At 45.1% G+C, this 23,817-nt stretch overlaps 1 protein-coding gene across 7 annotated transcripts in view; it reads right to left on the bottom strand.

Annotated features, from left to right (window-relative positions):
* fli1 (Fli-1 proto-oncogene, ETS transcription factor) overlaps positions 1-19,127 on the bottom strand; it is a 38,420-nt gene extending 19,293 nt beyond the window's left edge. For 2 of the 7 annotated variants that reach the window (XM_088939547.1, XM_088939548.1), the window contains exons 1-2: positions 8,138-8,244; positions 1,212-1,411 (exon numbers count right to left, since the gene is read on the bottom strand). In XM_088939547.1, the coding sequence (XP_088795673.1) occupies positions 1,212-1,411; positions 8,138-8,155 (218 nt within the window). In that variant the 5' untranslated portion in view covers positions 8,156-8,244. Of the gene's footprint in view, positions 1-1,211; positions 1,412-7,988; positions 8,068-8,137; positions 8,245-14,267; positions 14,389-19,015 lie in introns of those variants that run through there. The other 5 variants (XM_088939546.1, XM_088939544.1, XM_088939545.1 and 2 more) reach the window with 5 other exon arrangements.
* Positions 19,128-23,817: the final 4,690 nt, after the last annotated feature.

The raw sequence follows: 23,817 nt of genomic DNA, 5'->3' as shown, positions 1-23,817 counted from the left end.
AGCGGGAGAAGGCCAGGAACAGGGAAGAGGTAATAAAACAGGTGTAAGAGCGCAGGGGGGAGATACGTTCAGCCGGGGGGGGGGGGGGGGGTTGGGCAGCTTGCGCTGGGACACCCCAACGAGACCCACACTCAAGCAAGGGTCTGTCGGTCAATTGTGAGACCACGCCAACACAGCCTGCTCTTCAGAAAAGACCGGGCAAGTGCAGCCAGCCCGACAGAGCCCCGCATCTTCTGATCTTTGTCCCCACCTGAGCATTCAGTTAAACAATTCACCTAATTGTTTCCTAGAGGATTTTTCTTTGTGTCTTACAGTGGTTTACTCATGACATGCCCAGCATTCAAACTACAGCACCTCGGAGAAGTCTTATAAGACTAGCTGGAAGACGCCTGGCAAAAATGCGAGTCAATTAAATAATCAGCTTAACGAAGGGCTGCGTGGCCCCCCAGAAAATCAGAGGACAATAGCGAGGGAGCGGACGTGAGCTCTGAGACCCCTGCCCTGCTGTCAGAGTCAGAAGAAGAGCTTGTGCCATTGGGCACGGCTGGGTTACCGCACCTGGGACACGTTTACAGCCAATTCACTCGCCTGCGGAGGACTGAGAGACAAGCAAGGAGAGAAGGGAACAAAGGGCTGGCTAATAAGGACACTGTTTTCCCAAAGCGCATCCACCATAACCCCCATGTTCTAATGTAAATATATATGTGCATACTCATTATGATAGATACCGTATACAATTAATATACTGTGTACACAGATTGCACCATATCTGTGCAACGCAAAGAAGGATGAAGCGCGATGTCGCCAAATGGGGTTTCCCTACGGCGAGGGAGCGCTGGAAAGGACTTTGGGCCCTGTACAGGGACTAATGGACATTTGCAAGTGGTAGGGCTTGGAGGGACTCTTTTAATTGCGCAAATCCGCCCCCACTTGCACGGATTGATAACGGACAATTACCGCCGTTCCGAATGTTTTACTGCATGCGATGTTTAATTTGTGTAAGAATGTCTGAGATGTGGATACGGAATAAAGTATATTTTGTAGAAGAAAAAAAAAAATTTGGTGCAATGTAAATGGCGACCTTAGTGCTGCCCACTACAATCTCTTCTAAAGAAGAGGAAGGGTGACTCTCACATGCATGATACAGAGCAAGGAAGCACAGTGCGTCGGTCGGGGATCGCGGTGCGTGTTGCCGGACGCCAGGGCGCTACCTGGAGCCGTTGAGGTGGTCGTACTCCCTCTTGACATTGACGCGGTTGATCCAGTCCTGCTGCGGGGTCAAGGGGTTGATCTTGTGGGGCTGCCCGTAGTCCTGCGTCCCCGAGGCGGTCATGTCAGGCTTGGGCAGCGGGACGGCGGCGTAGGGCGGCTCGAACAGGGACTGGTCGTCACTCACCACCGACAGTGCCTCCTGCGGGCGAAGCACGAGGGGGCACTGAAACACACAGCAGAGCGGGCAGGCGGGCGACCGGGGGCCGTACGGCCGAGCAAGGGGATCGGCTTGTTCCACGCCCCTGCACCCCTTTGGCTAAAGAGGTGCCTGCTGTTCTGGGTCTTAAATGCACTTGCACTCATCTGACAAAACTTTGCAAATCATTTCTGTGGATGAAAAGAGACTGGACAGAATAAACAGGACCAGCTCCAGGGGTTCAGTTCCATAAAATCTTGTTTTGTGCTCCTGCTGGAGATCAGAGGAGTTGAATTACCTTCAAACTGTGAAGTTTTCAGCTTGGAAAGCTTTAGAAAGACGAATAACACCTTCGATAACAGCTAACCCTAACCCTCTCCGCAACAGGGATGATATTGTCATCAAACCAGCGGACAGAGGAGGAGCTGTTGTGGTGTGGCCAAAAGACCTGGACATTAAGGAAGCCTCCACACAATTAGGAAGTGGTATCCACTATCTCTCTTCTTATCAGCAACCAGGAGCTCCCCCAGGAGGCGAACCGGCTCATCGTCGAACATCCCCAGGTCTCCCAATTCTATCTCCTTCCCAGAATCCACAAACCCAACACCCCCGGACGCCCCATTGTCTCAGCATGCAATGGTCCGACCACACTCATCTCTGCTTTTCTCGACAGCCTTATGAGACGCTCACACCCGAAGAAGGCTCCACAGCCGAAACGTTGTGTTTTCGCTCTTCTCTTTTCAGCATGGAATAAACCTTTTACTTGTTCCTTTAACACCTTCAATGCTTAGTAGGAGAAGAAAAGAAACACAACATTTCGGCTGTGGAGCCTTATTTGGGTATGACACCTGAAGAAGGCTCCACAGCCGAGACATTGTGTTTCTTTTTGTCACTTTTCAGCCTGGAATAAACCTTTACTTGTTCCTATGCAGCCCACGCATGCTGACACAGCTACCTACTTGAACTACTTCAATGCTTAGTAGTTCATTAATAAAGCCAAGACAAAACAGATATTCTATTCTCAACCGGGAATTACAAAGGATGGCGATTTTGATCATTAATTAAAAGGTAATTTTTAAACAGATTTAAAGTCAAGATGAAATTCAAACACAAACTGGAAGTGATCGTCGGGCATTGATGGGGGCTCCTGACAATTTTATTTTCAATCCTTTAAATCCCCGATCAATTAAACTTCTGTCAAAACTACAGCTTACAAAAGGCTCTGAACACATTCTGTTCATGTCAAGATAAACCATTGCATTGCTGTCTGGAATTCCCCACACAACTGTGGTATTCACCAAAATAATTTCACACAACGTTCAGCTTATCTTACACAAGTAGTCTTAAAAGACAAGCTGGGACACAAGCATGTTGAATTAGTAAAACACATATTTAAAACAGCTCCTGATTTCCTCAAATTCAAAGTCTTTACTTGATGGAAGATTAAGGGCATACAAACCTTCTTCTTATAAAAAAATTCATCTACAACACTTAACTACTGATACTTGACATTAAACATCTCTCCATTTATTTTTAAATCCCTGGACATCAGAGATCAAGGCTAATTTTTCCAGTAGCTTCAGAGGTCAAGCAGATCATAAGCTGAAAACAGAACTTATTTTAAAAAGTGTCTACAAAAAGTCTTCTCAAAAAGTGAATTGCAGAGTGAGATTGCAGTGATAACTTTTACTATAACAATAGACTAATAGTAATAATTTCCTTTTTTCAGTTCTTCTGATTTTCCTCTCTTTTGTACACCTGAAGAAGGCTCCACAGCTGAAACGTTGTGTTTCTTTTCAGCACGGAATAAACTTTACTTGTTCCTAGTAATAACATTTACTGTTTTGTTTTTAAACGTTTACTTAATCAATAATCCTGCCCTTATTATTGGTGTTCACAGTCAATGTGAATTTGTACTTCAAATACAAATACAAAAACTTGTCTTCGGTCTTTTTTCGACCTGGAGTTTCTAAGACTACCAAGCGCTGATGTGGCAAGCACAATAAGTCAACATCCTCACATTGTTTCGTGACAAAAAAGAGAAGAAGGTTTTGACAAGAAACTTGGGCTCTTTGTGCAGTTTTGTGACAAGATAAGTATGATAAGGAAGATACTCAGCTCTCGCTTCTCAGACAGTGGCAGCATATACAGCTTCTCTCAGAATGTGGAAAGTGTAGCCTTAATAAAGCTCAATACCTTTCTAGGACACTGACCTCTTCCCTCTGTAATAAAGTACTGTCACCAGGAGCTACATAAACATACATAAGACTCTAAAGAATAAGTAGAAAAGCTATTTATTTGGTTGTTGGCATGAAAACTATGTTGTTCGTTTAGTTTATTATGAAGCTAAGCCATTGAAAATGAGGGTTTTCACCCAAGATAGAACCCTCACCTGGTACTTGAAGAACCAGGAGTTTCAATGATCCACAACTGTCTTAAAATGGAAAATACTCCCTGAGAAGCCTACAACCTTGAAGACACTCATATTCTCTTGACAATCAGCTCTCTGTTGTGTGCTCAGAGGTTTCTAAAACTGTAACGACTCCACATGCGCTCTGTGGTTTAGAATATAACCTGTTATTAATGGTCAGGATCATTAAGGAAAACTTTAATTTGGTTCCTTCCAATCTCACAGTGCTGTCCAGAGCACAGTCTAAGTTTCTCTGACTTCACTCTTTGGATATCAAGGCAAGGGGGAAAATAAATGTGTTGGCCACTTCTACACCGAGCAGAAATCAGAAGAATGCTTCTTAAATAAAACTTCCAACTTTTTCAGTCTCCAGTTTTGATGAGAAAGAGTGTTTCTCTTGGAGCATTTCACATTGTGTTTCACCCTGCTTGGGACTCCAAACACATTTTTTTTCCTGTCGTAAATGCGAACAAAATAAGAGCCAAATCGCAAGGGCAAAACAGTCAAAAGTGACTGACTGAGTGATGCTAAACTCTAACGCACACCACAGCCACAGTTGAGACATTGGGCTGCAATGAGTCAGTTTCTTTTTCCTGACATCTCGTTTCTGAGAATTTGTTTTAATGGGGTGTGATTCTCATTATTATCACTACAATAACAAAAGGGAAAGCTGAACAAACTGCTCCATTTTTGAAGCTGAAGAAAAAAAGGAGGGAAAACTAGCAACCTCCTTCCATGGGTCATGGAAAACGGGGGGAGAGGACATCAGCAGGACCCCTTCAGATGTCTTCTTTTTCAGGGCACGCTTGTGGACAGACATTTGATTGATTAGATGAGAGTCGGGCCGGTTCTGCCAGAACACTGGGGCTTCTCCTCACTATCTCCGAGATCCATGCCAACTGGCTGGCCATTGATAACCACGAAGCAGTAAAGGAATGTCTCAAGACCGCCAGATAAGCACAGCCCCGCGCCTGCGACTGTTGCACGTTGAGCCCATTGTGACATATCAGCTCCAGCCACATAATTTATGATTGGCAAGTTGCGCGCCTTCTAAAGATTATAGCAAGTTTTAAAAATAGGACCGTCTGCCTTGAAGGGAGTGTAAAGTCTGGTTGTGTATGAAGACGTACGCTTACAATATTTTTTTCACGGTAACATTTTTGACAACGATATCGAACTGCAATGCCAATATTGAAACATTCCGGCGTTATTAAACTTATTATTCACGCGTTCTGCTCTCCCCCCCCCCCCCCCCAAATAGGTATTTTTTCCCCTTTCGACAGGTACTTTTGATGTTCCCGTCACAGATTCGCAAATGCGTCTCGAATCGGGTTGTGGGCGCGGGGATGTAAAAGCAGCAATGTGAGGAGTTCAGCTGTGTCTCTGCTTGCATCGGGACTCCAGTGGGGTCTGGGTGACAGTTTTCTGTGGTTTGCCTCCAACCTCACACCGCCACGTGCTGGAGACAGACACAACAGCAGCAGCAGCAGCAGCAGCAGCCGGTGACAAATAACGACACCGAGTGGGGGCCTATCGCGACTGCGGCGCAAATCTAGTCGGACCGGGTCGGGTTCCCGTGCAAGAGCTTCGGCATACGACTTCTCACGTTTACTGGAAACCCAAAAAAAAAAAACTTACTTTACTACACGCCCAGCTCACAATTACGCGGAGAGGGAGGTGTGTGCGTGTGGGAAGGGGGGGCTGTAAGCCTTTGTTTCACAGAGGGCAGGAAAACCGGTGAGGAAACCAGATTGTGTTGAACAGGAAGCCTAACTCGACTTGATAAAACCACCCAGATGAGCAAGCTTGGATACAGTTACTAGTCAATCAAGAGCGGAGCTATTCGGTGTTACTGCAACATGAAAGACTTATAGGCAACGTGCCAAGGAATCGATAAAATATCATGCATATACTTCTGTTGGCGGATGTAAATTGTCTTACGCACCGCGAAGTATTAGAAACGATAAAGTACAATTCGTGCCGGTACCGTTCCCATATACAGCGTATGAATGATCTTTGGATATTTTCCTGAATAATAACAAAAAATATGACCGGTGGAAAGCTGTGTACATCATAAATAAATACTGAATCAGCAAAATCTATAAATTATTTTAACAACCAGGTTATGTATTTGAAATTTAAGAGAAACGGTTATGTGATGGACTCGAAGGCTATAGCTTCTACTACTTGCTGTTAAGTTGTTTGATGACACTTCTGTCATCGTATTTTACACTAAGCGGCCTTTTCAAACAAGACGAATGTTGAAGGCTGAAGCGTAGCCATAAAGCAATAACGTGATACAAATGTAGAACCTGGTACAAATGTATTTAATTCTGGCTATATGCATCTCAAAGCCGCTTGGCCATTGCCAGGCTGTAGCTAATAGGCCCACACCGCTCCAAAACATCAAAAACTCGTTATAGTTATGAGTTGCAGTGGCTTCGCTTAGTAGATACAGCCCCGCTGTGCGGCTTCTTACTTCATTAAATAACGTCAACTTGACGTTGTTTGCTTTTAGTAACGATACAGAGGGGCCTGGAAAAACTTGTAAAATACTTTTCAGGGTTTCCAAAAAGGAAAACAGAAAAACGTTCGTTTTGAAAAATCACCAACGCCTGCACTTTATGCGTATTTATTATTATTATTATTATTATTATTATTATTATTATTATTATTACTACTACTACTACTACTACTACTACTACTACTACTACTACTACTACATAGGAGTGAAATCTTCGACGGCCTCTTTGTAGTCTTCTTTCTTTCCGGTCAATACTGACCACTTGCTGATTTTCGCCTGTTGCGCACTTGGCAATCAGAGCCGCAAGCACAGCCTTCACTGAGACGGATTTCATCAGCAGCTCTGTGCTCGCTGCTGCCCGGCCGGCGTTCCCAGACCCCGCAATCACACCACACCCTAGCCCGCCGCGACACTTCTCAACCGCTCTCGAACAAACAGGGCTGTTCCTTTTTTTTTCACCCGGGTACCGACGGTGAACTACGGCACGTCCTCGTTCACACCTCATGGCTTCGGGAAAACCAGAGCCATTTTTTCATACCAGAATAGAAGAAGCTCAGGATTTTTTCCATTAGAAAAAAAAAAGCATCGATACAAGACTGTTGAGGCATTTCTGTCGACTACAGTACGTCCACAGCCACCCGCTAGATAAAGTAATATCATATTTCGGTTTAACTACATCGCCCTTGTACTGCTGAAGACACCTCTAGCGTCCCGCTAGTTGAGACCAAACACACAAAGTCCCCCAGTCTATTCACGCTGTCATGGTGTGCTTATAACTCCTGACTAGACCCTCTCGACCGCGCGTTAGGTAAAATGCAGACTATAAACCAGTAACATCTGGCTGGCTGACTTCTGACTGACTTCAGAAATGATCGGCGGACGATGCTGATTAACGGCGTCGTGGTTTTTCACACCGGTAACGGAGTCGCTTGGTTAATTCAGTAACTTGCGAAGTGACAGTTAGACCACTTCTGGTGTATAAACAGTTAACTTCTTTTGGCGTGTTTATTTTGAACACCAGGCTGCCTTTATCAATATAAAGAACAGGAGAAGGCAAAAGGGGGTTCTACGGATCTGGGCTATTGTGCGATTTTGTCAGAAACAATGTTCTTGAGATCTAAGAAGATCAGGGGAAAGTTTAGGGTTCGCCTTCAACCCGGAGCGCCGGGCGAACGCCTCTGCACAGCGAGGTGGCGATGACCTGTGCTGGGAATCCTCAGAGAATCCCGGGCGCGCTGCCACAGCTATTGCGCACCACATCTTCGTCACTTGTAGGTTCAGAAAACTCCACGCAACTCCGAGCAATCTGAGAAAAGTCTACACCAGTCCCCCTGTTCTGCGAGGTTCGCGTCAATCACAGTTATAACGTATCCGGTCTTCACACAAGAAAACCCCCCAAGAAACCTAAAACCGCCGTGTCATCTTCAAAAATCCGAATGACCCAAGGCAACGCAGCGTCTTGTCTCTTTGACTGCGCGCTCTAATAGAACCTCGACAACAAATCCATCTTCCAGCACTCCCTAAGATCCTACAACAGTCGCCCCCTTTTCCCTCGGCTTTCAGTACAGCCGTGGAAAAAAAAAGGAAAAGGAAACTTCCCGAGGTAAAAAAAAAAGGGAGGAAAAAAAAGAAGGAAATCTTGTTACCGCTTTCGGAGCACGGACTAAAAAAAAACACCGTTAACTTGTCTTGCCCTAGTAGTGCTCCACAGCCGCCGCGCAACCCAGGACTCGACGGAGTCGCAAGTCGTCGAAAAGACTCGCCCAAACCCGGACACCCCGTTCCCCACCCTTACCTTAATAGTTCCGTCCATTTTGGGCAATTTTCGGTGGACCCCAACAATATTCCAAACATGACACGCTCCTGAATTAATTCCAGCCCCCAGTATGTGGCGGAGAGAAAGAGACAGTTCACCGGATGATTTTTTTTTCTAAATTTGGGAAGTGAAGTCACTACTTTTGAGAAGGAAGCTATGTGTGTCACAGATAGCCCTGCCTTCATTACACCAAAAAGCAGGATACTTGTCCCGAGGAGATAAGGAAAGAAAACAATAGAATTTTTTTCGGTCTTCTTTGAATGTTTTTAGCTGGAAACGTTTATTGAATGATTCCTTGCGTCGGCGGTGCATTTTTTCTTTATACGCTGAACTGCCTCGGAGGATATAGCTTAGACGGCAATACAGGATTTGATTTCAAATGTATGTTTTTACGAGCTGAATTATTGTTACCTAAAGACATCCCAGTCTCTAAACTGCGTAGTTTAAAATACGTCAAATACAGGGGCGTTCGCTTATTTGCCGTTTAAGGAAAACATAAACTAAGCATTGATGTTAAAAATAAATTAAGCGAAATAACACTTTAAGGAAATCTCAGACGTATTTCGTTATTCTGTGAGGCAAAGAAACAAACCACACAGAATGTATCCCGGTACAAATACAATAGCACAAACTGCCGCTTTCTTTTGGAGCTCCTTACTGGTCTATTTGAGTCCTGCCTCATTCTGACAGGGATATAAAGTAGTAAAAAAAAAAAACAAAAGTTCAAACCTTCAGAAACGTACAGCTGTAAGTCATTAAAATACTAATAAACGGTCTGTAAATCAAGGAGAGGAAAAGGCGAGCTTAGTCTCATACTACCTGCGATTGGGAATTCAACAGTCCTGCGTCTGCAACAGTTGTGCAGAGCTCAGTATGGTTTTCCTGTAGCACCATTAATAAAATCCAGCCAGTCAGACTGCGTCCACCGCGCTATCCGAGGTCTGCTTTACACGCGTGAGACTTCCATTCGGAGCCGGGGCGCATGATGGATTGTATATCCCTCACAAAGAATGGAAAGCACATTTTGGCCCTCATAAAAAAAAAAAGCCACGGTTTAATTTTCCATTTTTTCTGACGCTAAGACAGCTTTAAGTAGCACTGAGACATTGCTGAACAAGGTCTACCGGGGAGAAGCGCCAACACGTTCCGCCTAAGGTCGATCAGGCGCATCACCCACAGTGTAATAGACGAGGAGGGGACAAATCCTAAAAGCGATTAAAACGCGAAGTATGTTTTTACCTTCTCCAGCGTAGCACTAATCCAGATCGTCTCCTAAATCCCCCTAAATCCCTTTATCCAAACAAAAAACGGTTTTATATTTTGCTTTGATTGATTTTATGGATGCTCATTATATCGCAGCTATAAAATTTGCCTAAAAACCTCAGCGCAAGGCCTCCCTCACTAGCTAGCAAGAAGAGGTTTTTTTTTTTCTTCCATGAGCAATGCTGGCAAAAAAAAAAAAAGCAGTCTGGAGCTCCCTCCCTCCAACTTTTTTTTTTCCTTCTTCTTCTTGAAATTACCCTCATCAATTCAGCCACAATTTCAGCGCAGATGCTAGACATGGAGCCAGCGCTGAACGTGACCAGACCTCGCGGCCTCAGCCTGGGGAGTAGCTGCAGCCCGGCGGAGCTCAGACTGCGCCGCCGCCGGCTGACACGAGGGTCGGGGTGTCTGCTCTCAACCTGGGGGTCTGCGTGGAGCGAGGCCTCCCTCGAGACCGCCACATCTGGATCCTGCTCGGGGGTCAAGGCGTCTTTCGCCTGGGGCCACATCTGAGCAGCCTAATTAAGGGGGACACCTTGTTTAGCTCTCCGCTCTTTCGATATGAACTTTATCTTTGCATTTTGAGTCTTAAATACGGTTACTTTTTATCTTTTTTTTTTTGAGGGGTGCTGTTAAGAGAATAAACATGAATGGCGAACCTAAAGCAGGGCGATGCGAGAGCGCCCTGATGCAAATCGCAGCGGCGTACTGGCTTCAGCTTACATCTTGAAGGGGGTGGGCACGTAGTTCTTTCATTTATTAAACCGTGACAGGACCTGCCTTTTCTGCAGCAATTTGGAGTGAAGGAGCTTGTCGACTAGCTTCCCTTTCGCCGTATTTGCTCCAACAAAGAGGGCAACGTGACGAGTCTAAGGTAACTTTTACGAAGCGATTCCAACCACGTCGCCCCCCAAAAAAAAAAGAAAACAGATTTTGAGCCACATCGCCCTCACCTAAAGGCAAAATGAAGAACGTTGCCCTCGTCGGTATTAAAAGGCCCCCCCAGCTCAGGGCCCGACAGAGAGCCCGCGGGACGGAGGGGCAGGGCCGCTCTCACGCGTGGACAAGGTGGCGGGGACAGCTCGGAGACAGCGGCAGGACCACGTGCTCCGCGGACGTCGCAGGCTTTGTCTCGGCGCTCCCAGCACCCCGCTCGCTAATGGCACCCAGCGCGACTGCCACCCGCGCTAGCCCCGGCGACACAAGCGCCTCGAATCATTCCGACCCCCACCCTCCAGATCGCACAACCGGATACAATCATTGCCCCCGCTCTGAATTCCGTTATGTCCAGAGGGCTGACTTCGCGATTCAAAGCTGCTCTTGATTAATCATGTCATTACAGCACAACCAACGCGTTATCGTCTTCTACGTTTTCCAGAGCTTCGCAAAGAAGCGGGCCCTGCTGACAATTTATCGATCAGCCTTGTACCAATTATATGAAATCATTTGGGGGGGAGAGAGAAGTCGGGAAACGTTCCGGCTAGTGGAAATTAGTAACGCACTTAAAACGGCGCGCTTCAATTCTCAATTAAGCCCAAGGAAAGGAAATCCAAACGCAAACATTTTATTTTCCAAATAAGAACGGCTCTCCGACTAAGCACTTGCCAGTAACCTAATGAATGCAGCGGTAACAAACATTTTCGAAAGGCCAGTAAACAAATACAAGTTGGTTTACCGTAGAGAACCACAAAACATCTGGCTCGGCGCTGGAACTTGACAGCCAGACACGTCTGCCTACCAAGAGCTACAGGAGGCCCGTCTCTCCTTCCCATTGGAAGAAGACACGACTGTGGGTGGAAACCAAACTCAGTATGGAATAGATTTTGGGTTGCAGTTTATAGTCACTCAACCACATACACACATAGCCACACACGAGAGCACTTACATACGTTACACAAAGAATCTACGAACTCACACCCCCCTTTTTAAACAAAGCTGTCCTGAACAAAGTGTCCTGTCCGGGTAGTGATAAAAATTTCAATCAATCAATGTGAATATCCACGTAATGTTTACACGATTTGTCCAAATTCTAATATGCGGTTTCCAAAAGGAACTTTTTGCGCAAATGATTGAGTCAAATGTACAAGCGGAATAAAAAAGGGGGCTTTAACGTGCTCAAGAAAGAGGTTTAGAAGTCCATTTTTCATGACGAAGTCTGTTCTCTACGTCAGAAAATGTAACTTCCAGACTTTTAGTCAGATACGGAACGGTCTTTTGACATTCGGTGTTCGACCTGCGTCTCCCAGCAAAGCCCCTGTTTCTTCGAGGAAAGAGAAAGCCAAAAGTGAAAATATTGAGGGCGAAAAACCGAGACTGCTGTACACAAGTACAAACTGTCTGGCCCCTTGCTTGAGGCCATAATTAATTTGAGATTTATTTTTATTGGAGCGCTCCAGTCTCGCCTGACCTTACCTAAACACAACTGCAGCGAGACCGTGGACTCGCTTGAATGAAGAAGAATATTTCTTCAAAACGTGTCTTGAGGCGTGCCTGTTTCACATTTTCAGATTTACATTGGCGGACGTTTGCGTGCGCAGTGAGAAATACTATGGGCTTGCGTTCAGAAAAGCAGATCACAAGTAGCTCGTAGCCGAAGACTCACTCGAAACTTTGTTATTGTAGCCAACCTTGTAAAAAGCTTTTGCATCGTTTTAGCGTAAACCTTAAGCAATTGTTATTAAAGTACTAACTTTTTCGATGTAAGCGCGTAGTTCAAAAGACGTCTAGGGTCAATAGTCGCAAATACACGGGATCAATAAATGTTGTTACCATCCTAAGAAAAAGCGCATTAAGGGTGTCTTTTAAATCGCATTTCTGATTGTCTAACCCACATTGCCCATGAAGGCGGCACATTTTTGTCTATAATATATTGTGTGATTTGCCAATATGGTGGAATTATTAAACATCTCAAAAAGAACAGAACCACTTAGTCCAAAGATACATTGTCGTGTCAGTCCAGGCGCTGCTGAACCTGTAGCGCACAGGAACTTTATAGCGCGAATTTTTTTAACCACTAACCTTAGTGAGTGCTAACTTATAGGCTAAAGTATTTAATGCTGTGCTACATTTTAATATAACACATCATACTTTTTTTTTTTCTAACAGAAGATTGGACTCATTTTGATCAAATTGCGTTTTGGTCACTTTGTCTTCAAATGTGCAAGCCGAAAAGCAGACGTTATAGACAAAGCAGATAAAAATGAAATTAGGGATAAAATGCATATCCGGTCTGCTTACTGTCAATATATTTTCAGTATGACAAAGATCGCCGAGACTTTAACTTGAACTACAAGTTGTCCAAGAGCTGCGAAGTAAGCCAATAAAATTCGCTTCCTCGACATAAGTTTCCTGAAAGCTCTGCTTTGTAGCCAGTAGGCTTGACTCCCCAAATTTTCTCGAAGTAAAAAAAAAAGTTCAATTTCAAAGCATTTTTTCTCTTCAAATGTTCCACAGCAGTAAAATGCTCCGCAGAACAAACCCAGAATTGTTCGTCGGGTGAACTCTGAAAACCGGCCTTTGTGCAGAGCAACACAAACGTTATGACTCTATGAACAAAATCTCTCTGTCAGGGGCAATAGGTCCTCACAACACTCCTCATTTAAGGGGGGAAAAAGCCTTCAATATAAAAATATTATTGGAAACTCAGAGAGGAACAGTGGTGCATTATGAAGGCGCGGGCGATGTGCACGCTTTTCCTCTCACTTCTTGTGGCTACGGCTTTGGTTTCATGACAGACCGTAATACAGGAATACGAACTACAATCATAATCATTGGCCTTATTTGTAGTGATTTTTTTAAACAAAACATTGCTCAAAAATATTAATTTGAACCCGCCTCTAATAATAACATCACATTTCTATAATCCGCTCGGGTTAGTGGTCCAACGGATTACTACACGTTCGTGCTCTGAAGCGTTTCAATATGAGTCTCAGGTGGATACCTGTTGCTCCAAATGCAACTTCGAGGCCACCCTATCTGCAAAACTAATTCGGATACGTTGCTGTACTGACATTTAATTTTATCCGGACAAAGATACCACCGCATCTGGGTTTCATCTGAAATTGGTCTCCAACGCAGGGCATTTGAGATCTGCAAATCTGCTTCAAACGATAATAAGAAAAACAAACAAATCAATAAATTACCGGGGGCTCCGAAAAACCACACACCCCAAACCCTCACAGACACATAAAACGAAGGAAAACTAGGTCTAAACGTTCCGGATGAGATCCACTGTGTTCCATATGCGCCGATGGACTAAAACGTGTAAAGCAGATGTGCATGCCTTTCGGTTTGTTTACATTCTTCGAGACTGCGGCGGAGAAGGCAGAAACCGACGCCATGTCAGATATAATAAAAGTGTTAACGCAAGCGGGGCGGCCGATGTGCTGGGGCCAAAGGGAATGAAATTGTCCCGACATCCGACAGACTGACAAAATTACATCCTAGAACACGGGACGCCTGGGGACCGAGAGACATCCCCCCACCCCACCCCCTCCGCGACCAGCTACAGTACATCATCAACAGCAAGGGCAGCAGGCGCGGCAGCAGACAAACCAACGCTCATTGAGTCCCATCTTCCGCAGACGTGGACTCACTGGGAATAATAAAAACAATAATACAGGACATTCTACGTATGACGACACCCTGAAACACAGCGCTATTCCATGCTGGCTTCATCATGTAGTTGCACACTAGTACAGTTCATTGGGTGCATTTCAGATCGCAGATTCCGAATGCGAAGGTTTTGATTTAAAGCCTCAATAACCGTGACTAATCACAAACAGCACGAACGGGGGGACAGAGGACAGAGAGAAGCCGCAGAGCCCCGTCCCCACCCCAACATTACCTGGTTCAAGGGGCCGAGTGGTCTTACCTTGACGTAAGACGCGGTGTCGGGCACTGTCTGAAACATTTTCAGGGAAAAACAAGGGCCTGAAAATGTCGAGGTCTGAGCACTTTTACAGGCCCTGCAAATACATAAAGAAATGGGAAGAAAAATACAGAATTCAGTGTCAAACGCTAAGATGTTTAGTGATTATTGGGGGAAAAGAGACAATCATAATAATAATAATACTAAGGAGCACGTGTATGACAGCTGGTTATGTTCACACCCCACGGCTGACCCACAGAGGAGATTCCCTGGCTGTTACACATCCTGCCGGTCAGTGAGGTACAAGCGCTGGGGCGGGCGCTCAGGTGTGTCATCCCAGCTCAGGTGACACTTTTCCCCGCTCGAAGCTACTGCAAATCTGAATCCCTCGGGCTGCAGCAGATTCCGCACTGAGGAGCCCCTGTCTTCGCATTTGAACCGGATTACCCCGTTAGAATGTCATTAAACCTCCTTTGCTCCCGCTGCCTCCGTTTTTCTCCGGGACCGTACTACTTTCTCCACCACCGTCTCCCGCTTTTACGACACCCCACGGTGAGGACGTTTTCCGTCCAGCTCCGTCCAGCTCATGCTCTCGCCGGATTCGGCTTTGTTTTGTTTTCTCCCGGCCGGCCAGTCGATTTCCTTCCTGGCCGGTCGCCTTATTTACAGCTTTAAAATCGTCTTTTTTTCACTTGCCGACCTCATCCGCTTCTTCGCGAGGGTCTCAGCCGCTGACTGCTCAAACGTGATTAGCCGCTTTCTCCTTCGTGGGTAGTGTGACAATTCATTTCGTTTCTCCGCCTTTAGGTTGCTAACACGGATTTCAGTAAACTATCTTATACAACGCAATTATTGCAAGTTAATTTGGTGGAAAGGCACTGCGCGAAACCTGTCAAAACACGTCTGTGGTTTACGAGTACACAGAACGGGAGACCTGCGGTATACATTTTCAGTCACAGGTCTTTCCATTCAGTAGGCTACTGGGTTTTTTTTTTAAATATATAATTATTGGAAAATACCGCAACTACCTCAACCTCTTTCGAGTTTGTTCTGTTCGGAACGACAAATTCCCCTCCACTGCGTAACGAGTCACAAACTCACTCGCTCTCCAAAAGACAAAAAATAATCGACTTTTTTTTTTCTCAGTTGAAGGCAGGTGAACATCACATTGGCCGAGGGATGTGCAGAGGCAAGTCTCTCGTCGTGCGCATACACAAATAAGCAAAGAATCCGTTCCAACCATGATACTATAAATGCATTCGTATAGTGACCCCATAGTATCTCGGCATCTGTTCCGGATTCACAGAGCAAAAGTCTTCCTTCACCCTGTGCTACAGCAGCGCCTCAAATAATTTTTCGGGATTTCCAGGGATGTCTACCTGTAGACAGTAGAGATGCTACATTTTTTCTTGTTTTTTTTTTGGCTTTAGGGGAGCATTTGAACGTATTTTTTTTTGTATTCAGACTGTGTCGATATTTTCTATCGATGCCACGCGGCTCAGTTAAAATGCTCTGGCATTTTAAGCCAGTCATTTCAAATGGACAAAACGTGTTAATATATATATATATGATTGTAGTATCGGAAACGGTCGTCTCCGATTTTTTCAGAACAATGTGCTGTTGTGCTTTTTGAGAAGAAATTACGGATTAAATAAAAGGACTGGGCTGCCTCGGGATTTTTTTTTGTAAAAAAAAAATGGGGAGTGGGGTTCGGCTGTTCCCTGCCCCCATCACGTTCTCAGAAAACTGGGAACATATTGAAGCACTTTTGCCTTTAATAAGAGCGACTTACAAACTCCAGGGTGAAAGGCCACATCGAGGGCGGCGTCCCAGCCTCTGGCTCAGCCTACAATTACCCGGCTGGTACAGGCGGCATTTAGCATTCCTCGCACTCCAGAACGCCGCCGAGTCGTCAGAGAACGGGATTCTCCGGAGGAGTGCGCCGAAACGCGTTTCACTACAATAGGACTGAGAACAGTGCACTCAAAGACCCGTCGACGATTGTGCGTCTTGTAAGCCTTAAATGACAGGCTTCCACAAGATGGTTGTGGTGTGGTCTGAGTTGCCAAATCAAAAGAACGAAAAAAGTCCCGTAAAACTGTATGTTCGGCAATAATACATTTGGAAGCTGCACTCACATCAAAACAGGAGCAGGGGGAACGGCGCTAAACACGTGCGTCCACGATATTGATGCGTAAAAACGTAATTTTACCTCTTAATTAACTCGCAATTATTTGTCTACAATTAATGAGCGATTAATAACAAGCGGTCTAGCTCGCGCCCGCAGCTGCTACAGCAAAGCTTTTACATGAAGCATTAGGGATTTAAACCGTAAGGTGTCTCACGATAGGAGGTTATCTGGACACCAAATTAAAGCGCACAATCTCCACTCCAAAGCCGAGTTTTATTCAGGTGACTCGGAGGCCTTAGTGTGACATTAGACGCCTCGCGTGGCTAGCGGTTGACTCCGGAGCAACACCTGGGCCAGGTGGTACTGAACGTGGGTATGACCACCGAGGCCGTACATAAACGAGTACGCAGATCCCCGGAAATCACACGACCTAACGGGGGGAAACGCGTCGTGGGAATGAACACGCAGTAGCGCTTACGCGTCACGTGACTTTAAAGACACGCCAAAAGAGCCCACTCGAGTATAAATACATACGGAAGGTAGCAAAGCATATCTGCAAAGGACTGCGATATTTTAAGAATATTGTATGTCGTCACGTAAGGTGCATGACATTAAAGATCCACGGCACCCTCTGTGCCAAATTTAAAAACCGATTTTTCGATTGGATAATTTGAGACAACTTAAAAGTAAATTCCTAGGACACGAAATGAGGCAATAATAATAACAATAATAAATAATATGAGTAATAAAAAAATGGACTTCACATGCGATGAAAGCACTAAAATTAAACATTTTTATTATTCCAGCATTCTGCATTGCAGTTAGGCTGATTCAAGCAACACGTTAGCCAGCAGATATCCTATTTAGAAACTGCCTGAGATGGGTTTTTTGTTGACAAACAAACGAAACCGAGGGTGGGCGTGCGACACCTTTCAGCAACTGTAAAAGCGCACAAAGGAGAAACCAACGTCTTCACAAATCTCACAACAGGACGTAGGGTATGATCATTGGACTCAATAAACGAACGGGCAATTTGTCTGAACACTTCTTAAACTGCTTCTTTAGCAATGTAATTGTTATTTTAGTCACTTCCAGCCTAAAATCCTGCATCGTTTACTGTAATCTGTATTAAGGCGAGGGGGCTCCAGCCCTTTCTGCGTAGAATGCATCTTTCAGACATGCTCGGAAACGCTCGTTATAATTGAAGTGAAAACTAAGAAATAAGACGCAAATATTAAATACAGGCATTCAGACTACACGTAAGACAGCTTGAATAAATACCTTAGTTCCTTAATTCGAAAAAGAAAACCTGTTAACGACACATACTGCAAATGATTCGAGTTTCAGTATTTCATTTTCTTTGGGAAGTGTGGATTTGAGCGACGTCTCAAGTTCCTGCTGTACTGCCCTTGACATTAACGAATAATAGGCGGCTAAGCGCGTCAGAGCTCCTGTATTTGTCGGTACGACGTTCGGCCAAAACCTGGAAAACCCGAATGTTGTGCGGAACTAAGATGCAGCCCACAGGAGAGACAGACCATAAAAAAAATAACAGGTATCTCGAACACGAAGCAAGCTGGGAAAATACGGATTCGTGAGGAGTGTACGCGTAGTTAATACATTTCACCGGCCGCCGCGTTTTCAGTTGCTCAAGAGAAGAAAAAAAAAACGGGAAAGGCTTTTCAGATATTTGACACCTTCCTTGCGGTTTCCACAATTACGTTTCCTTTAAAGCAGCAGGATTTATTTATCGTTCCTACGCTTCATACTGGGTGCCATGTGACGGCGAACGGTCTTTCACCATCCACCGGAAAAGACCGTGTGTGTATGCTGTCTCTATACTCAAAATGTCACAAAACGCTCGCTTTTCCGCTTTTAATTCTTCTATGCAAATGTTGGGCTCGCCTCATAAAGTTTTCCGAATACATCCAATTCCTAAACGGTAAAGGAGCGTGCAATTTCCCATCTGTACTCAATTACAAGGGCTGAGGCTCAGGAGTACTGTTAAATAACTGACTTGACTTTCCTCTGGGACAGCGCTCTAGGCTAGCCAGCCTCTAGTGTTACATTTTAAGCATCTTACCTCGCACGAAAACCGTGCTGCTATCCATCATAAATTAGAGCACGGCGCAATTTTTACAGAATCATTCTTACACTTTTTTTCTTTCCTCTGCCAAAGATGTATTTTTTTGGTCGCACCGTACAGTCTGTCAAGAGTCACCGCAGCGCTCTCCAGACGAGCCCACAACTCGCTCAAACACTCTGTCAGCATCTTTCAGAAGAGCTCGTTAACTTTCCACGGCTGGAAGTGCACATTCACAGTCTATTTTCTATATAATGCACGCCACAAGCTACTCGGGGAGGGGGGGGGGGGGGGGGTAGCTGTCTCCACCAGCGCACAGAACTTCCACAACTTTCTTAAAATGACCTTTTTAGTCGCGCACACGGGATCAGCCGCTTTTTAAAACAAACAAAACAAACAGACGCAGGACCCTGTGCTACGAGCCCGAAAACCTGTCAGGACCTTTGCAAAAGCAACGGTGACTAGTCCTTGATGTACAGGCTCCCACCCCGCCTCCCCCTCAAGACTCACCTCTCGTTAGTCTGACCGCGGTTCCTTAAATTCTTCCCTTATTTCCGCAATTTCAAATATTGGTCCGGCCAGCCAAAGGTGCTTGCCATTAGCGGGGCGGTTATTTGTAAAAGGCGAGCGCACGGAGCGCAGGGTGTTTGAATGGGAATGCCAGCGTGATGCGCTAGCCTCTGCCCGGCAGCCAATGAAAACGCAGGGACCGGCCCTCGCATCCCTGCCTACGAGGGAGTCCGAGCTGCAAGTCTGCTGAACCGTGAAATAAGGGAAATTTAGCAGAAATTGGAACAGCACCGTAAAAAAGGGGGGAAACGTGAGGTCTTTTTTTTTTTACATCGGAAAGCAACTGACCTGTCCCCTAACTGCCTCAGTATAGCCTCTTACCGCCAGGAAACAAAGGGCAGAATAGTTCGAGGGGTTGTGGAAAGCGGTTTAAGAGCAGTTACGCACCTGCTCTTTAATTGAGCGACTTTATACTGGATTGGAATACAAGCGAAGGACGTTGCTCTTATCCTTCTGTAGACGTACAGGCCCCCCTCCATTTTTTGTTCCTTGCGGCGCGATGTTAAACTCACTAAGTATCCTTACCCAATAATATATAGAACATGACTGCTCTATGTCCACATTTGTATCACCTGCCTATCAAAGTAGCCTCCTTAAATTAATCTATCTAACGCATTCACCAGACGCGCAAGAGAATGTGTGTTTGGAAAGTTTTTTTTCGGTTTAATCATACATGGAGCAGATGTAAAAATCTTAAAGACGGGCGGGCAGTATTAGATGTCTGTTTTCGTGGGGGGGGGGGGGGAGGGGGGGGGTAAATGATAAATGATGGACCCTCCTAGCCGAGTCTCCCACACTTTCTGGATCTCACTGATAGCCTAGACACAGCGGTACTGCAAGAACGACCCACTGGAGAGCTCCTAAGTCACGACCGTAGGCTCTGGGGGCCGAGAAAAGAGCCGATTTGTAGTCTGTGAGTTGAGTTGGTGTCATTTTACCACCCCACCCCGAGATCAGATAAAACGGGTACAGAGGGTTTCACGACCTGCTGCGTGAGATCGTTCCCTATAGGAAACTGAGCAGCAGGACCCCCTGCTTCGTGGCCTCGTGACAGCTACACGCGTCTCCAGTGAGCTGGCCTTTCCTGTTGCACTAACCTCCCCCCCTCACTGGCTCTATTTCCTATAGAGTGTCCGTCTCCCCCGCACAGACCCCATTCCTGTTCCTGTCCTGCGGCCCTTTGATTCCCATTGAAGCCAGTTAACGTTCAGTGAGAGATTGCGCCGGCGCGTCTGCCCGAACCTCTCCTGGCTGCTGGGTTTTGTGCTGTTTCTCACAGCTGTTTCTCACATGATGCCTACAGACAGTCAAAGACACCGTGCGGCGCGTTGTGCGCATTCGAAGGCCAAAGCCCACAAGAAGCTCAGAGACACCTCTACTAGTGCCGATTCTGTCAATTGCATCTGTTTACGGGGTTCATTAATGTTACTCGATTGCATCTGTAAACTAATAGGTTATATAGTTACTTCATCACACAAACGCAGCAGCAAATAAGATCTGTACAAAGAAGTTACGCCTTGGATACAAAAATAGTTCATTCGATGGTCACAACAACACATACTACTAAGAATAATAACACCCGAACAGGAAAAAATGCGAACCTCATGCTCTTTTTGTGAATGAAGAATGAATGCCATTCTTGGCATGCGGTCACCAATATTACCGAAAGCAGAGTGCAAATCAAGCGGATCTCCTTCGTCTTTTCCTACAGTACGTGTGATCTTTTCATGTAAAAGTAGCGCGAATCTAAAAAATGAATAGACCTTCAGGCAGTCACGCACTCTAGAGAAAAGGAAAAGAAGCCGGGTGAAGCGCATTCCGATTTTTAACAGGCCGCTTATATCCGGATCGGTCTCAATGCGAATATGTTAATCGACACAATCAGTTCTCAACTTCACCAGAAAGATCACTGACGCAGAAAGTTGCATGTAGAAGGACTTAAATACTGTCTGTATCTTAAAGGAACCTCAACAGCATCAACTTTGATCGATTGAACAGGGCGTTATCGGGGTGCTAGCCATAACCAAATCAGAAAACTGAATTAAAACTACCCTGCACACGTGGACACGTAAGAATTACGATGAACTACGCAACAACGCGTACAGTTCCCCCAAAGAGGGGGAATATCCGTCTGTTTTCTCAGGGAGTCAACTGGACGTTATGAACATCGTAATACTGGGCACACGAGTACAACTATGCAGAGGAGGGAGTGCGGTTGAGAGAAGTCATGATCTCAAACCTCAAACCCTGCACCTCTCGCCAGTCCAAGACGCTGAACCGTCCCTATACGACGCGAAATCGCGAGTACCTTGGGCACAGTAGGACATTCCAGGCTTGGCTAACCTTGCACCTCGAACCGCCTCCTAGCGGGAAATCAGGAAAACAAAACTAAACGATATAGGAAGCAGGGGAAAGAATTAATGACCGGGAACCTGGCCTAAAGAAAATCCTCCCAGCGGACCTAGAAAATAACTTTTTTTTTAAGGATATAAAAAACGGAGAAAACGGTGACACAGCTGTCATTTTACATCATTCCCGAAGGTTCAGCTATTTCCCAATGTAAGCAAGTCGTGGGGAATAAGGCCCACCGGGGGTTGAACTGTGATTCTGGGACACTGGTAAAGCACTAAGGGACCGCTGAAATGGGAACTTACAATGCAGAAACCGAACTGGAGGTACCGATTCATCCCGGAGAAACATGACATAAAAGTTTACCAGCCACTTCACGTTTCAGAGAGAGCAGAACAGGTAAAACGTGATACAAAGAATGCATCAGGATCTTGCACCTGCCAATCAGAGAGAGGGCAAAGCTGTACCTATCTAAAAGGCAGAACGAAAGAATTAAGTTCTTACTTATTAAGTACTTGAAAAGCTTTGGGAGAGCATGATGGTCTCCAGGATTTTCACAGGAAAATGAACCTGCAATCGATAAAAAAAAAAAAGGTTAGTAGTTCAGGATAATAAATAACCTGGGAAGCAGGCCTGAGTAGAAATATTTGATCTAATGGGATTCTCCGAAGAATCTTTTTGTCACAAAGCCTCAATCATTCTGCTGTCATTCGGCAGTGTCCAGATATTTTCTTTTATGCCTGTATCGCATTCTTGTTCGGTTTCCTTTACATTGAAAGCGTTAATACAGCATGTTTTATTCTGCCTTTCGGGAATTTTAGCACAAAAAAAAATCCGAAAAATCTTTGTATTTAGAATTTCATTTCGAGACAGACATCTCTGATTACATCGACTGAAGTAATGAATCCCCAAACTCTGAGGCATAATTTTGTTATTTATTTGGTTTAAAGAAATTCCAAGAGAGATGATCTTGAGATGAAGATATCTCTCATTTTAAGTGTTTCCTTGGGGGGCAAAGAAATGCCCAGATATCCCTTAAGTTGTGGTGAAAAATGGAATTTCTTCACGCTAACATGGTGCTAGGAGAAAAAAAGCCTGCAAATACAGAGTACAGGTAAGAAAGTCACAGAAATGTTAGAAAAAAACGTTTCCCTGAGTCAGAAGAGTTCTGTCCTGCAAAAATCCCAAATCCAGTGTAGAGGTACGACCTGTACCAACAAGAAAACTGTAGTTTGACCTGTTCTTATAACACTGCCTGCCTTCATTTTATAATTAAGGCACAGTATAAAGACACAATAGCACATTCTGACTGTGGTCATTATTGCTATGAATGTAGAAGCAGGTTCCTTCCATATTGTCAGCTTATAGAAAATGAAGTCAGTTAAACTCATTCAAAGTTTTTCCTGCTTCCCTTACTTGTCTAGGGCAGAGGTATATACAGATTGCTAGACCTGTAGAAAGAGTGTAATTCTACAAAGAGTTTTGAAATAAGGCAATGAGAAAGGACTTCTCTCGCACTTGAATTGAAGCTGCAGAACTGGGCTTTCAGGTCTTTCTGAACCTCGGCCCTGGAGGTCCTCTGTCAGAATGAGGTGGGGAAGGGTTGTCTCTTCACAACCCCTGCTCCCCAGCACCAAGCCACCCGGGTCTCTGGCACAGCTGGGCACCCCTGCAGCCGGGCCAGAGACGACAGGGCCAGGATTAACGAGCGGCTGTCTTGCCCACTGTGTGTGGTCGGCAAGACCCTGGAGCAAGTCATGAGGAGAAACCTCCCAGCAGCTCCGACACAGAAGACCTCGTCCTCGTCTGCCTGTCTCGCAGCTTGCACAGGTCCTACAGGTTAAAAAACAAAAAAACAGAGCCATCGTATGTACCAATAATTATGGGGAAAGAAAAACATTTTTATTTAAAATACGGAGGCGCTTCCTAAGAAACAACATCAGGGGAAATTATATTTAAAATGCTAAACACAACACAGGGCCTTAAGTAACTCTACAACTTAAAACAACATAATGAAATAAATACGCTGCAGACTCTTTTTTTTTTCTTTTTCTTTTTTTTCTTTTTTAAAATACTTTTTTAATAAAAAGTATTATTCCCTGAAAGACAGTGCAGCTTTTGGTTTTCTGTGCCCCTTTATTCACAGGCATTTTCTTTGAGGCCCCTGTCCCCCAGACGCGTCTGACAAGCTGAACGCAGTGTGGGCTGCTTACCAGACTACTAAATTCATTCATCTGTGCCTTCTGACGGTCAAATCTGGCTTTAATAAAGGAAACTGCGTTGATATGGCTTTCCAACGAGTGCAATGCTCATTTTCCTTCACTAGGGGGCAGTCTGCCACAGGCTACTCGCTCGTCTGACAACGTGAACAAAAGGCAGCCTCTTGCTTCTTT

Source organism: Atractosteus spatula, chromosome 22 (genome assembly GCF_055471065.1).
Source record: "Atractosteus spatula isolate fAtrSpa1 chromosome 22, fAtrSpa1.hap1, whole genome shotgun sequence".
Classification (NCBI taxonomy): domain Eukaryota; kingdom Metazoa; phylum Chordata; class Actinopteri; order Semionotiformes; family Lepisosteidae; genus Atractosteus; species Atractosteus spatula.
Note: the sequence above shows the minus strand (reverse complement) of the source record. Positions and strands in the feature narration are given on the sequence as shown.